This window comes from Falco naumanni, chromosome 9 (assembly GCF_017639655.2).
Source record: "Falco naumanni isolate bFalNau1 chromosome 9, bFalNau1.pat, whole genome shotgun sequence".
In the NCBI taxonomy this organism is placed as follows: domain Eukaryota; kingdom Metazoa; phylum Chordata; class Aves; order Falconiformes; family Falconidae; genus Falco; species Falco naumanni.
In genome coordinates, this window is record NC_054062.1 from 8,935,052 (window position 1) to 8,950,713 (window position 15,662).

The following is a 15,662-nucleotide window of genomic DNA, read 5'->3' on the forward strand; positions in this document are numbered from 1 at the left end:
CTTGCAATTAGGGGGACAGAAAATTCTTAAAATCTAATTACGTAAAATCAGGCTAATGCTGTCATGTCTGTCTGCCTGTGTCCTCTCTCCCAAATGACTTCTGAACCTGCTGGCCCGCTTCACACAAGTTTGGCTGAGGGCTTGCAGATAGTTAAGTCTGTGCAAATATGATGAAATTAGATGGTTGAAAGGAGGAAAAGGATCTTGTAAATGCCCCAAAACATCTGTCGCATCAGTTCATGTATTATTAGATACCAGAAATCCATGTGGGAGATGCTTCTTACAAACACTTCAACCACAAAACCATTTTCATTCTCAGTTCGTACATTTTTAGGCACGAAAGACCATCTCGAGATGTGAAACCGTAGGAAACAACACAAGTAGTTTCAGTGCTCACAGGCTGACCTTTTAATTTTAATGAAGACTGAAATTCTTTAGCACTCAAAGTGATTCCTGGAGCCAAGATTTAAAGTAAAAACAGCATAAATCATGGACCCAGAGGTGGAAAGTCGGGAGGGTCAGCAGCACCGTGGCTGGACTCAGCACCATGGTGTGACTCAGCGACGCTTGCCGAGTTTGTTGATATTTGTGCCACTGCAACCGAGAGATAAATCTGGCCCTCGGCCACTGGCGTACAGTATTGTTTGGAAGAAAGAACACTGCTCCTCCATGCCAAAAACCCACAACAAAAAGAGTTTTGCTGGCCATTGAGCGAGGCACTGGAATAACTTCCCCCCGCTAAAACAATGCGGAGCGGAAACCTTTTAAAGTGGTAATTACCGAAGGGAAAAACATTTTTTTTTCTGAACATCCTTGTCTGAGGGACTAACAATACCTGGGAATACTAAAAGACTTTTACAATTCTTAATTGACTTTTTAGTCACGTGACTGTTTCATCTCTGCAATACCTGGCTCAGGGCTGGGCGATGAAACTTTCCCTTTCCAGCTCTTGCCAGCCTCTTTTCCTGAATCTCACGTGGCTGACACCAGTGAGTGTGTACTCAGGCTGTTAAAACAGAATATTTTGGTGTCCACTCGCTGTGCCCCAGCCCAGACCGAGGTGAATTTGGCCCAAATAACTTGGCAGGGGCCACACGGCGTCAGCAAGCACCTGGCCCCAAGCACCCGGCCGTGCTGGCTGCTGGTCCAGCTGCTGGACGTCCCTCCTGCCGTGCTCCTTCTGCAGCTCCTCTCCCTTCTCCTTCATCCCTGCGGCTGCGCCGGCCCCTCTGGCTCCTCTCTCTGCTGCTCACTTTCAATCACATCAGCTCTTCGCTCCACCAGAGCCCGGCTCCAAGGTTTCACTCCTCACTTCAGATCAAGTCAGCTTTCCTGCAGCTTTCACGGCGGCTTTCCAACCCGTCTGGGTTTTGATGTATGCTTTCCCTGACGTTTGTGCAGCCGAAGGAGATACAGGACCATTGTTGGAACATCCTTTTCCCTATCCCCCCTTAAGGGGCTTTGTTCCTGTTTAACTGGATTTCTTATTTTAAGTAACCTCAGTTATTTACTTGTGTTTTTAATGTTATATGCACGGTACACCTTCCTGTTGCTTCACTTATTTCCAGGATCTGGCATTTAGATCTGTTCCATCCTGTTCCTATACTGGGCTAACTGTTCTAAACCTAGGCTACATGTAAATCTGTTCTATTTTGCTACCTGTAGCTCTTCAGATCAGATCAGCTCTGCAGCCCAGCATCTTGCTGCAGCCTGTTTGGCTCTTATGTTTTAGCCAGTCTTTGGACGTAATTTAGTCTTGTGCAACATACCAGCTCTCTGTGCTGCTTCCCTGTGCTTGTGCTCTGGCATCACTTTTGGACTTCTTCACAGCTTTATGGCACCGTTCCTTTCCCTACGGGCGTTCAGATATGTCGTTCCAGAGATGGGGAAATGTATGCATATGGCGCTGATCAGGTTCAGGGAGCTAAGTCTGAGCACGCTGGGGTAGTCACACAGATGCAAACCTGCATCCCTGTCCCCAGGGAGGGCAAACAGCAGCGTGGGGTCACAGCACATCCCCAGATATAAGGCAAGTGCAGGCGCTCAGCAATGCCCTATACATGCTGGCAGGAGCTGTCACTGTGGCAGAGGGCAGGGGATGAGCCTCTCTTCCCCTTCCCTAGCCCAGGAGCAGAGCCACTGGGATGACAGCCGGAATAAAGCTGCCCTCCACTCCCCTGACTGGAGAGTGGGACCCGAGGGCTGGTCCCAGTTCCCTGGCTGGTGTGGGTAATGCAGGTGTACGTGCTACCTTCGTGGCTGTGGTGGTGCCGGGGGAGGCACGGGTGAGAGCAGGGCTAGAGAGTGTGCTGGGGGAGGCAGGAGCTGATGATGAGGACAGGCACCCTAATGAGCAAAGTTTCTTTGTTATCCGCTGGGATTTCTTTATTGATTGGTTGCCAGAGCCTCTTGTTTCTGAGAGTCTCCTTTTACACGATTCAGCTGAAGGTGTCGTTTTGGCTGGTGGTTGTCAGTGGAAAAACGTACTGCCTGCCCTTGACTGTATTTTTGAAAGGTGAGCAGAGCCAGAGCTTCGTTATGTTTATTTTCCACCTGGACTCATGAGCCTCACCATGGAGAGCACTTCCTGCTGTCCAGGTGATTTGGAAGGGGGTTTGGGTGGGAGTGATCGATGGGGCCACTCAGCCCTGCACAAGCAATGACATGAGCATCCCAAAGCTGTAGCAGTGGGCAATGCTGCTCCCTGTTTCACAGGCAGCCACCAGCCAGTCACTGCAGTACGTATTTTGTGTGTTCAACAGAGCAGTGTCTTGAACTGAGCTGTTGCTCCCAGTCTGGCCCCAGTACAAAGGTGCTGGGGCGAGGAACAGTCATGTGTACAGAAAATCCAGCATGCAGCCTCCCTTGTTGAAGGCTGCGGTAAGGGGAATAAGATATGCCCAGTAAATTCTCCGATAGGTTGTGTTTCTTCTGGGAGGTGGTGTAGCTGGAGGCAGATTAACTTTGCTTTGTGCATCGGCGTAGCCCCTGGCCGCCCGTGTCTGAGCAGGGCAGGGCAGGGGCCGGCAGCACTCAGGGACCCTCTGGGATGCAAGGGGCTCAGGGTGCTGAGCTGGTGGTGGAAAAGTGACTCCAGTTGTTGGGGGACCCTGGAAGGCTCGGGATGCTCTGCCAGTGAAACCGCCACCATTGGACCTTGCCCAACATCAGCGATCAGATACGTGTTTCCAATATGTAATGAAATCTCACGATGTCATTTTATTTTTCTAGTAGATGAAAAGGGCTGGTTTGATTTCAGAAACGAGTTTCCTCTATCTTCAGGGGCTACACCCATTCCCATCTTTCCCTGCCAATTTTTGTGGCTTCGTAACCTTTCTCCTATTTTCTCCTGGTGATTTTTCTTTTCCTGACTGTTGTGCAGAGGACCCATGCGAGCAAGGATGGAAACTGCAATAACTCTGAGCACCTGGGAGACTTGCACTCACTGCACGCTGATCGCTAAGCAACACCAAAAAATGTTTTTCCTGTTTTTCTTTTGGTTATAAGCACCTTAGGTGGTATTTGTTAAAAGAGCTGACTGAAACATGCTGGCAGAAAGGTGATGGGGAGATAAAAGCTGCCTTTAAAGACAAACAGCTCAAGAAACAGTCTTTACCAGGGGAGCTCTGGCGTGTCTGCAGCGTGTCAGGCTCCAGCAGCGTAATGCCTGCTGAGCTTGGCACTCGGGGGAACGCCGCGGCCGGCAGCAGAGAAGCACGTGGAAAAGGAAAACGCTGCAGCCCAGAGCTGCAGCCACAGCTCCCTCTCAGCGTGGGGATGGTCCGTGACAAAACTCACTGGGTGTCTCGTGATCCTCTCCAAACAGCAAGTTCTGGGCAAGCTTTCATGCCTGTTTTCCTGCATCCCCTTACCACCAGTGCCCTGCAAAATGCTGTACGGTCTCTTGGTGCTTTTCACAAGATGGACCCTGTTGTCTTTGGCTTTCTGGGCATGTTTTAATGTTAGGAGTTACATTTTGCCTCTTATTTTTCTGAGTGTTTTCTTTCCATTTAAATGGCCGCGAAGGCATCAAGGCGCCTCTCCCCAGAAATGCCAGCACACAGCATGCTATGGTCAGTTGTTTCTTAGAAAGTGGCTCGACTCCATCCTGCCCTGCCACATTGGCCTGGTTCTGCTGGGCTTTTAGAGGTCAGCAAGCCTGAAAAACAGCGGTTTGTGTTGTCACTTGCCGCTCTGTAATGAAAGATGCTCAAACACTACTTCTCATGCCATCCCACCCAGCTGTTGCGTTGGGGAGAAATATTCCTGCAAGCTCTTGAGTCTCCGAGGTTTGTGGCATAATTGCATCGCCGCTGCTGAGCTTCAGGAGGCTGGAGTCTCCGCAGGAGATGCCATAGCCCAGCTGTGCGCAGGGGCTGCAGGAAATGAAACACAGAATAGCTGGATGGAGAGTTTTAGATCCTAATTGCCTGGGGATTTGGTGTGCTTCCTCTGCTAGGAACTGCCAATAATTAGGAGCTTGCCTCGCTGTGTTAGACATTTGGCGTGCTTCGGAGAGGCTGGAGGAGAGCTGCGTTCCTGAATTAACCCGGCGCTTAATCGGTAGCTGCCCGTGGGGGGCCGTGGGGAGGAGGGGATGTTGCAGCTGGAGAACAGGTGCCACTGGCAGAAGGGGCACAAAGTGCAGGAGAGCCTGGGTCAGCCTTCCTCCCTGCCAGCACAAAGAGTTCACAGTGCCTGATCGGCCCTGAGAAACTCCCAAAACCTGGAGGCAGAGTGAATGATCCAACTGCCTTGGATCTGAAATACTTGGCAGGGAATTTCTAAAATCCGAGCTTGCTATAAGCCGTGGCAAGTGGTGTGTGGCTCACCTCTAAAACCTGCTTAAACAGGGGCATGGGTGGTGTTTGCAAGTTCGAACTGGGACTGCGAGGGACTGAGGGCTGGCTGTGATCTGCTGGTCCCCAAATTTTGGGAGCAACTGCTCTAACCTGACATCTTTATGTGGATTGTACGGAATGGAGCAGTGACAGGAACAGTGACATCATTTCCCCTTCTTGCACAAGCCTGGAAGTTTTTTTCTTTGTCCAGAAGTAGAAAAGAGGGTACTAGTTTATTATTATTTCTTATAAAATACTTTTCCAGTTGAGACTGGGAAGTGGCAATGAAAGTCTTTCAAATTAAAATCTGAATGCCCCAAAAGTTTTGATTTAGGACTCAAATGCAAGTGCAACGAACAGCCTGACCTTTAGTTACTATTTCTTTTCTATCGGTAGTGCTTTTCCTCCAACGTGCCTTACAAACAGCCATGAGAAGGGCTTCCCCAGCCCCTACAATAGAAGGAAGTGTTCCCGTCTCCATTTTATGGCGAGCAGCCTGACACGGGGCACTGCAGGGATTTACTCAATGCGCCTCGTGAGTTGGTGCTGGAGCTTGGGACAGAGACTGGATAATGTTGTGACTCCCAGACAGCACAGCCCGGTTCCCATCGGGGGGCTGCCGGTTTGGGTCCCTCGTCACTCTGGTCGAACAGTGAAAGCTGGTGCTGTGCGATGCTCCGAGAGGCGGCTGGGCCCAATTCTTGCCTCCTGTGGTGGGAGCTGACGTTGCCTTCTTTCCTCTGGCATCTGCCCTGCTGTAGGATCGCGGAGGCTCAAGAAAATAGGGGTTTTGCGAGGCGGTGCCGCTGCATGCCCTCGGGGCAGTGGCAGGAGCAGGGGGGTGTTTGCAGGCAGCCTGATGCCATGCAGGAGGCAGCTAAAGCATGGCTGAGCAAAGCTGTGGGGTGGGCAGCCTCGCTCGCTCAGCCTGTGGCCTGATGGAAGAAAAAAAACCCCAGCAATATTGAGCACGGGAACTGGGTCACCGTGAGTTTTGTCCTGTAGGAAATACGCTGGAAAGCCCTTCTTGGAAGTGGAGCAGTGAGATGAAAGTGAAGGAGGGCAGTCGGTGGGAGGGCTGGAGGATGGAGCAGAGGGGGATGCTCGAAGGCTGCATCTAAGAGCTTGTACGAGACAGGGAGAGCCAACTTGGGGTCTGCGCTGAGCCCCGTTACTAAGAAACAAACTAAGATCTCAATCCTGACCCAAATGGATTGAGCTAAACCAGGAAACTAGCTAAGAGTTTCCAAAAGCCTCTCGGTGTTACCCACTCCACGTTATTCACCGTGCAGGGGAGCCTGCAGGCTGGAGACTGCGGCAGAGGAGCGTAGGTTTGTGATCTGTAGGTATCGGCCGTATGGGCTTGTATTTATTCAGCCAAGTGCTGATTGCAGAGTGGTGGAAAGAAACAAAGTAAGGGATTTCCCGGTTCCTGCACCCGTCTTTGCTCCTGCGCCCACTAAATTGATGGGACATTTATAGCTGGCGTCAATGCAAATGCTCAGCGTGTCGTGAAAAGTTTTTGCTGGGTTTGCCAAGTGTAAATTGTTGATGATTTTCTTTTTTTAATGAGTCAGTCATCGATCATTTTCTTAAATCCCCTGCTCTGGGAGTCACATCATATAAAAAAATTGCATTTTTCTGTTTCACTATTTTCAATTTCTAGACCTTCAGGGGTGCAGGAGAGAAACCTGAGGGTGTGATACTGCATGTTCCCTTGTGGCTGTATGCTTAGAGGCAAATAAGAAGCCCTGCAAAGTTATTTATTTTGAATCTCATGACTTTCAAGAGCCTGGTCCCTGACGGCTGAGTGTTTGGGGTTAGCTACACTGAGCAAACATCCTGAACTTGGGCTCCTGACCCCGCTTTGAGTGTTTTGCTTTTCAGACCCAGAAGGTTCCCAGGAGAGGAGAAAGGAAACTGGCTGGCTATTTTTAAACCCTTGCAGTTGCCTTCCTGCCTTATATTATTTATTATCCATTATCAGAAGTGTTTCTCCCCTGAAACCATCTTTAGTGGTCAACCAAGGGACCGGTGAAAATTGCCCATCAAACAGAGCTGCATCTTTCCTTAGAGGTCAGATGAAGCTGGAGGGTTTTGAAGGGTTTTGCCAACTGAAAATGAGTAGGGCTGTTATTACGTGCACTCGAGCAGTGCCACGCAATTCCAGTGGTGGGCCGTGATTACACTGCCCTAAGAGATAAACACCGAAGAAAAGCACCGTCTCCCTCCCAGAGACCCTACAGCCCAGAGAGGCAACTGATTGCTGCTGGAGAACCTGGTGCTGCCTCTGATTTCTGCATGCGCCAAGTGAACCGATGCACGCCACCGGTCTCGTTTCATAGCACATCTTGCCTCATCACGCGGTTTCTGCATGACGTGCCGGTGGGTCTGGGGACATCTCTGTGCGGAGCATCGTTGTGTCCTTTCTGCAGCAGAGAAAGCTCAGGTGACCTGTCTGGCACCGTGGGGTGACCGGGGCAGGGATCGGGGCTTCATCTCTGCGCCTGGGCAGCCCTAAAATCTGCATCACCGCTAAGAGAGCATCCGGAAGGTGCAGGGCTGCCTCGGGGGCGCGAAGCCCTGGCACAGGGCTGGCTCCCCTTTCCCGGGGTGTCCCAGGGAGTCCCCTTGACCCTCTGTGGCTTCAGATAAGGAGGACAATAGCCCACATTGTCCTCACTCATCCTTCTGCCTGGTAAACTTTCAAGTTGGAAGCACACCGCATCCCTGGCAGCTGTGTTAATCCTTTCCTGCCCAGGCAGGAGCTGCTGGTGCCCTGGGCAGAGCTGGACGCGTGAGCATCGGCTCCATGTTCTCGTTGGGAATAAAGCCGCGGGGATGGAAGGCCCTGGGAGGTTGATGTTATTTCAGCTGCGCAGAGAGCTGAGGCGTAAAAGTCTGGGTTTTGGTGGTGTCAGCAGCAGCTGCCCAGACCCTGTGACACGGTTTATGGGCAGCGTGTGAGGAGGGAAGAGGAAGAGCCCAGGGAGGGTGAAAGCATGCTGTGCTCAGCGCTGGGGGGGGGTGGGGGGGTGACTAATGACAGGTTTGCCTGTTCCTCTTTGCCTCTGAAAACAAAATTATGTTACAGGGTTTTGGCATCGTCTTGGGGGCTTGGGGCCTCTTTAAAGTGGGATCTGAGTCCCCACTGTCCCCCCAGACCGTGGGTCCCCGCTGGGCCAAGCGCAGGTGCCCTGGCCCCTGCTCCCTGCCCTGCCGGTGCATGGCAAGGGGGGGGGTGTCAGACCCTGCCCTGGCACTGACTCACTGCGGGGCCCCGGTCACGTCCCCTCATCCCCCCGGGGATGCTGCCGGTACCGTCCAGCTGCGGGCAGCGGAGCTGGGCAGCGCTCCCGGCACAGCAGCACAGCTGGCGGGGGGCTGCGCTCCTGCCGTGTGAGAAAACTTTGTCTGTTGGGACACAAACACGCGCTGTTAATGCTCCAGCGCTTGGTTTTAAGACTTTTCTTCGGGTGGTGGTGGGTGAACCCCAGTTCTGGGTGCTGCACGAACCCCTGGGGATACAAGTGTCCCTCTCCAGAGCCGCTGTCACCCCTACAGCTTTGCTCCCTCCCGCCCCGCCCCCCCGGTTAAAGCCCCGCTGCTCGCATCCTCCCCCTCGGGGGGGTCTCCTGGAGCATCGCCCCCCCCCATCCCCTCCAGGCTTCGCCCCTCCTGCAGCCCCCGCCCGCCGTTTCCGTGGGCTGCGCGGGTGCGGTGTCCCCCCCGCGGGGGCCGGGCCGTGCCGAGCCGTGCCGCCCCCGGGCGGGCGGAGGCAGCGGCAGGAATCCAGTGCCTGGTTTTGCAGCCCGGCCGGCTCCGTCCCGGCCCCGCCGTGACATCAGGCTGCTCGGCGGCGGCTGCGGGCTCCCGGCCGCCTGCCCCGCTCTGCGGGCGCTCCCGCCGCGCCTCCCGGGCCGCTCCGCTCCGCTCCATCCCGCCGGCCGCCCCTCTGCCCGCCGGCTCCGCGTCTCCCCGCGGGCATCCCCTCCCCCCCCACCCCCCCCGGCGGAGCCCCGTGCCCCCCCCCCGGGGGCGCTGGCGGGGCCGGCGGCGGAGCGCGGCGCCGGGGATGCGGCGGCGCTGCCCATGGTGAGCCGCCGGCGCGCCCCCCCGCACCATGCGGCCGCGCCCGCCCCCGAGAGGATGTTCGAGGGCTGCCGGCGGGCGCGGAGCCTCTGGGGCGGCGTGAGGCTGGAGGTGGCCGGCGAGAGCAGCCCCGTGGTGCTGCACAGCTTCACCCAGCTCGACCCCGACCTGCCGCCGCTGGAGGTGAGAGCGGGGAAAGGGGGGGCGGTTGGTGGTGGTACCGCTGCGGTGAGCTGGGGAGGGGGGGGCGCGGAGGGGGCCCCGCCGCACACCCCGCTTTGCTTTGGGGTTGCCATCTCGCTGGTGGAGTGGCCAAAGCTGGCCCGCAGGCTGGTGAGGGGGTGGCTGCAGGCTGCCTGCTGTGTGTAACCCTGTTGCAATGTATGTAGTAAGTGGGGGCCCCTGCTCGGTTTGCCTCTCTCCCCGTGCCTGGCTGGCAGGGAGGCTGCCAGGCTCTCCGCTGGGAGAAGCCACAGAGACGCTTTCTCTCCAAACAACCGGGAAACGGGGCAGATTGCTGAAACCGGGGCTTTTAATATTTTATTTGAGACTTTTGCTGCTGGAGGTAGGAGTCTGCTGTGATCTGAGCTGCTCGTAAAGGCTTCAGGCTTGGCCAAACCGCAAAAGTGTCCTCTGGGAAGGCTACAGGCATCAGGAGGACTTTGCTGGAGGATGCAAAATATTTGTGCTGCTTTGGATTTGGCGCCTGGCGGTTCAGGGTCGGACCAGTTCCCTGGAGGTTTCAGCCCAAGTGGTTTGTTGATGGCAGTTGTGTGTGGAGGCACCCAAAATAATCTGACTCAGAGCTGTGCTTTTTTTCTTAGAATAAATGATCATCTTCGGTGTGCCAGGAATGTCATTGATTTGGGGCAAACGTGTTGGGAGAAGCTCAGCTGGAGGAAGGTTTTGGTGTTAGAGGTGGTGCTTGCATGGCAGCGCCCAAGACCTGCGGGCTGGCCTGCGGGCATGCTGGTGGTGCAGGGGTTAATACCAGCAAGGGTCACCAAGCCTGGCTTTGCTGGGATTTAGAGCCAGCTCCAGATGTGCTTCTCTGTTCTGGATGCTTCCCTGGAGGAGGGGAATCGCCACTAAACCCTTTTGGGTTGCTGTGCAGATAGCTGCGGAGGGCAGCCAGCATTTCAGGGGTGCCGGCTCCTTCTCCCAGCACTAAACCATTTATCCCATGACCTGTGATGGCGAGTCTCAGCTAGCCAACGCTGGGATTATCGGCTCCGGCTGTATCTGTTCACCTCTGGCTTTGTGGCCGGGGCTCATCAGCTCTGCCGAGAGTTCATGGAAGCTCCATCCAGCTTATTTTCCCCCCTTCCCCCCCTCCCTGCTTCTCTCTCCTGGGGGTGGGTGTACTGACATCGCCCAGAGTACATGGAGAACATCATCTGGTTCGTGTTATGCCTGGCAGGAAGTCCAGCCTCTCCGGCCCGCAGCGCTCCGGGAGGCCGAGGGGCCGTGCTTTTGGCAGAGAGAGCAAAAGGAGTGGGAAAGGGGGAGGAAAAGAGGGGGCGATTGCAGCGTGCTGCTCCTCTCACCCCAGGGGGAGGCTGCCTGGCACGTGCGAGCCCCCGTGCACCCCAAGCAGAGCAGGCTCTGGAGTGCTGGAGAGGGTTTGGCAGCATCTCTGGTGATGGGGGCTGCAAAGGAAAAGTCAGCAGGGCTGGGGGGCGTTTGGCGTGGCCCCCGCTGTTCCTGAGCGAGCCCTCGCTCACCTGTGCGTGGTGGAGAGAGCGGTGAGTACCCACCAGATCCTCTGAGGTTGGTTTGCTCATATTTCCCCTCTGGGCTGTACGTGGCTCTGTGCTGCATGAGGGTCAGAGCACGGTCCCGGGGCCAGCCCTGAACAACTGGCCGACAGATCCCTCCTTTCGCTCTAGCATCCATTTGCAAGTGGTGGCAAGAAAAGTTACATCCCAGAGTGGTGTATGGTGACCTGCTGTCTCCCGAGAAGCTTTGAGATGCTCAGGGAGCCACTAATCTCTACTATATTCTCATGTGTGGGCTTCCACGTTGCTCGCTAATGCTGGCCGGCATCGCGGTGCACAACAGAGGGAAGGAAAATAAGAGTCTCAGTGTTGTGACAACTGTCCTGGCAGCAGCCTGGTGTGGTTATAATCCTCGGGTCGAGTTACTGTGCAAGATGCACTCTGGGAGAAGGCAGATTATTTGATTAAGGAACCCCCTGGAGACCATCGATGTTTTGTGGAGCCCCGTTGATAGCGCTGCCATCAGTCCCTGATGGGAGCCCTAGGCTGACATCTCTGCCCAAGGGAGCTGCGCTTCCTGGGCTCGGCACGTCCCCTGTGCTGGGACAGAGCTGTTTTTGGAGGAGCTGTGCCAGCTTATGAGGCGGATAGTCTGGTCCCACAGGGAATAGAGGATCCCTGGAAGGCTGCTGGGCGAGTTGTGGAGAATGCGGATCTCATTTTCCACTCCTCAGCTGAGCCCCTGCTAATGTCAGCAGGGCAGCTCTTTGGATGTCTCCTGCAGCAACAGTATTGATCACCCAGGCATCACTCTGAGGTCCTACTCAAGGTCTCATGGCCACGTGTTACTGGGTGTTCTCACCGTGATTTTAACCACAGGGAATGGAAAATTTAGACTGTCTGAAGCGAGGGACTGGCAGAGCAGCTTTGCAGACCTTTTGCTCTGGCCTTTCCAGTTCCAGTCCATCCCAAATCAGCAATGAGTGTCCTTCCTATCCAGTGGCAGCCACAGAGTGAATTTGGTGGCCCTCCTCCTGGCCCTTGCTGGACAATCATGCCATAAGCACCCCTGCAGATGACACAGACTGAAACTTTCATGGGGCTGATGTTGCGAACCTCTAGACAAGTGGCTGAGCTGACGCATAGCAAAGCCACTTGTGTCCCTGTGAATCTGGCTCTGTTTGTTTTCTGCACAATCAGGAGATTTTCAGTTGCTAAACGCATCCTCAGAAACTTGAATTGCTCAGCCCAGATGCCTTGGAGGTCAGTGCTTGCTCTTTACAGCTGGGAGGGAGGCGAGGGAAGGGAACAGATATCTCTTAAAAGGTATTTTCTTTTAGCTTCCTATGGTGCCTTTGGAAGAAGATCCTTTTCTCCCAGCTTGTTCTCCTCCCCCAGGCACAACCTGATATGCCCCTTGCAATTTGCCAGATGAACATCATCTGTTGATACTTCTTGGATGGGGACCTACCTTCTGGCTCCCTTCCAGAAAGGTTTGGAGCCGGCGGTGAGGCCAGGAGCGGGTTCAGATGCTGATTGTTGGGGGCTGCTGCAGGGTGGGAACAACAGAGTTGGGAGGGATTTTAATAATTATTATTGAATATGGTTAGAGAGAAGTTGGAGAGAGGCTTCTAAATGTGTTTGTATAAGAGTTGTGTTTCTTGGAGGCTGCCATGCCATGTTTCCACAGAGGTGGGATATCCTCCGGTACTGGGATCTCGCTGAGGTTTACTGGATTTAGCACCGGACTGGCAAACCTGGGAACGGAACACTTTGTTGACCTATAGGCTGGATGGGGAACCCCTCCCTGGCCACCCCTGCAGCGGGGGAGGCAGGCGGTCCTGTGCTGCAGCTTGGGGTGCTTCAGGGCCCCCCAGATCACACTGTTTGGGAGCTGGGGGCTGCCTGTGAGCATCCCACCATTAGGGCCAGCGCACGGCTTGTTTTTAGGGCCACCTGAGCTGGTCCAGCCATAGGAAGGGCTTCACTGCTAGCAGCTCCTCCATCACCCTTTCCGCCTCTCTAATTGTCAGCCAAAAGACGTGTAATTGAAGGAGCTGAGAGCTTATTTAGGTCACTCTAGACCTCATTTAAAGGCTGACTATCCCCTGCTTGTACTTTTTCTAACGCCCTTATCTCCAGAGCTGCCTAGTGACTGGCTTCCAAGCAGACGTATGCCTTTTCTTGAAATATATATTTGCGGCAGGCAGGGCTGCTTCAGTTCTCAAATATTTCTTCATCTCCCATGGACTCAGCAAGAGGGGGGAAAAAAATGTCGTTGCTAAGGAGCGGGATTTGGATACAAAGCTGGCCGAGCTGCTGGCAGGGGGCCCGGGGGGCTCCAGCGCAGCTCATGGTGGGTCGGAGTTTGTGCATTACTCTGGTGGGATGGCACCTGCAGGGTCTGGATGAGGGGAGTCAGGATCTGAAACATTACTTGGGCCTTGGGGAGAAAGAGTTGGGTTGTAGGACTCATACCCTCCATAGATTACTTTGTTCGGCTGGTGCTGTTAGTGTGCGTGGTGCTGGGTGAGACCCAACAGCAGCATCCACAGCCTGTCTAAAATGCCTGGTGGGGCTCTGTGGGACCGTCATTCTGCAGCAAGGAGCATCCATCCGTAGGCTGGAAGGTGAGGCTGGCACGAGGGGTCTTTGGAGGAGGGACTCTGTGCCCAGGGAGACCTGTTAAGCATCACACTGAAACTGTATTGCAGCCTCTGGCTGGAGCATGCCTGCTTGGGAAGATGGGCAGCAGGGGAAGGATGGAGTTGTTTGGCTACTTTTTGTCTTGTTCCTGTCCCCGTGTGGGTCATCCCAGCAGCCCCAGCCCTCCTGGCTCACGGAGCTCCAATGAAGATGCATTTGAACTTTGCTCCTGAGCTTTTAGGGAAAGGGAGCGCTGAGCTCCTGCGTGGAGTAATCCCGGCTGCTCCCTGGGGGCTTTGCCTTGCAGGTTGGCCATGGGCATGGAGACACCGGGAGGGAGTCGGAGCAGGGATGGAGGTGCAGGGAACCTACTCGCACGCACGGGAGTAGCTTTGCTCAATGTAATCTGGTGTTTGCAGAAGGGCTTTTGTGGATGGGCCTTTTGTTCTCTTAATACCTGGGAAGGGCTTTCCCAGAGGCGATGGGGAAAGTCCTTTCCTAAATCTCTGGGTGGGCCATGCTGTCGCGTGGGCTGCAGCGAGCAAACGCCCGTCTCCTTCCGTGCAGTGAAGTGGGGACTCTGCAACACCCAAACCCTCTGTCCGTCTCCACCTGATTTTGATATGGTTTTATGACATTATGCAAATAATCTCTATAAAGTTTTTGGCTCTATTCTCGGGGCTGTGTTGGTACAGGTTCTTACAGGGCAGTGCTTTTACGTTAGATAACCGCCGAGAGTTTCTCTCCAACATACCTGAGGGTCACTAGTTATGTGACAGCTAAATGTCAGTGGAGATTAAGCACGTGTGGCCGGTTTCACTTGCATAGCTTGACAGCAGTGAGTTTGTTTTCATTACACAGTTGGTATTTCGATGAGCCCGGCTGTCAGAAGCACGCTGGGATGGGGAAGGGCATCTGCCCGCTCTGCACGTGGGGTGCTGGGTGCCCGTGCAGCGGGGCTGGTGGGCACAGCTGCCTGGCCAGCCCCGGGCTCGGCGGAGGTGAGATGGAGATGGCTCTAGCTGCCAGGCACCAGCCGAGTCCCTGGAGCTGACAGGGGAGGAAAAAAGTTGTTTCAACTTGCAAACAGAGCATATTGGAGAGGAAACTCATCAGAGGCAACTTCATCTGGAATGCTGAGGCATTATTTTTAGAGTGGCTTTTCTTTCTGCTAACCACATGTTAACAAACAGCAGCTGGGCTGAGGGGCTGTGTGGAAACCTGCTTTTCAAAGGGCTCACTCCCCTTCTTACCAGGAACTTCTTTTCATGTGATGCAGCAAAACCACGCAGCCTTTCCCTGCACTTCGAAGTGGTTGGGTCTCCATGGAGACTCGCAAGCTGAGCCTGCCCCAGGCTCCCCGCTCCAGCCCTGTTTTCATCTGTGAAATGATGTGTTTGGTTTGGGTTCACCTCATAGGGTTGGAACCAACTTCAGGAAACCATCGTTTAGCCAGGCTGGGCAAAGCCAAGCATGTTGCCTGAGACTGGCAGGGTGAACACTCAGCTGTGGGAAGCAGGCGGGGATGCCGATGGGTGCACCACGGTGTGGTTGGGGCGTTCAGGACCTTGCCTGCCTGTTCAGGCAAAAACCTCAGGGATTTTGGTCAAAGACACTCTCCTGAAAGGCTCAGGACCAGTGAGGTCCAGCTCTGTGCATCGCAGCGGCAGCAGAGCTGGTGAGCTGGAGGGTGTGTGTTGGGGGGGTGAGCCGTGGCTGATGGTGTCACCCCCATTCCTCCCACACTGTGACCCCCACAATCACTGCAGACTTTTCAGAGCAAAGCAAATCCTCAGTTTTGTTTATCATGTTAAAGCAGCCCAGCTTTTCTCCAAACGTTGCTTTTTGTTTGCTTTTGATTTCTTTCTTTAATGGATATTTGGTCCTGGCTGCAGTTGTGCAGGTCAGGGCCCCTTGGCCAGATCCCTGTGCCGAGTGTTGCTGGTGAACATCACTGTGATTACTGGGTTTCTAGACAATGTGGTTTACTAGATCCAGTCCCGGTTGCGACAATGAGAGCTGGCATTAGGAGAGGCCAGGCTGGTCCCTCCCTCGCAGCACGCTGGAGTGACTCAGAGAACAGTTATGGCTCATGCCAGTGTCATAACAAACACTTATTCCCAGAGGTGTTTCTTGAGGGGGAGGGTACCCCACAGACTCCATCTCTCCCAGTCCTCATTTCCATGGATTTTAGCATGTTCCTCAGCAAAACTCAGCTCTGGGGAGGATAGGGCTGTTTGGGGCTCAACTTTGGTCCAGGCAGTGTCAAAGGAAAGGAGCCAGGGAAGGATGCCCCATGGTTGTTGTGCACATCAGCTTTTTGGATATCTCAGGGTTTGTTCCCCGAACTCATTTTAAATGGGAG

At 54.4% G+C, this 15,662-nt stretch overlaps 1 protein-coding gene across 5 annotated transcripts in view; it reads left to right on the top strand.

Moving 5' to 3' along the window:
- RALGDS (ral guanine nucleotide dissociation stimulator) overlaps positions 1-15,662 on the top strand; it is a 61,573-nt gene that overhangs the window by 26,970 nt on the left and 18,941 nt on the right. For 2 of the 5 annotated variants that reach the window (XM_040607574.1, XM_040607576.1), the window contains exon 1: positions 8,630-9,116. The exons of 2 other annotated variants lie outside the window; for them this stretch is intronic. In XM_040607574.1, the coding sequence (XP_040463508.1) occupies positions 8,934-9,116 (183 nt within the window). In that variant the 5' untranslated portion in view covers positions 8,630-8,933. Of the gene's footprint in view, positions 1-8,629; positions 9,117-15,662 lie in introns of those variants that run through there. One more of the 5 variants, XM_040607573.1, reaches the window with a different exon arrangement.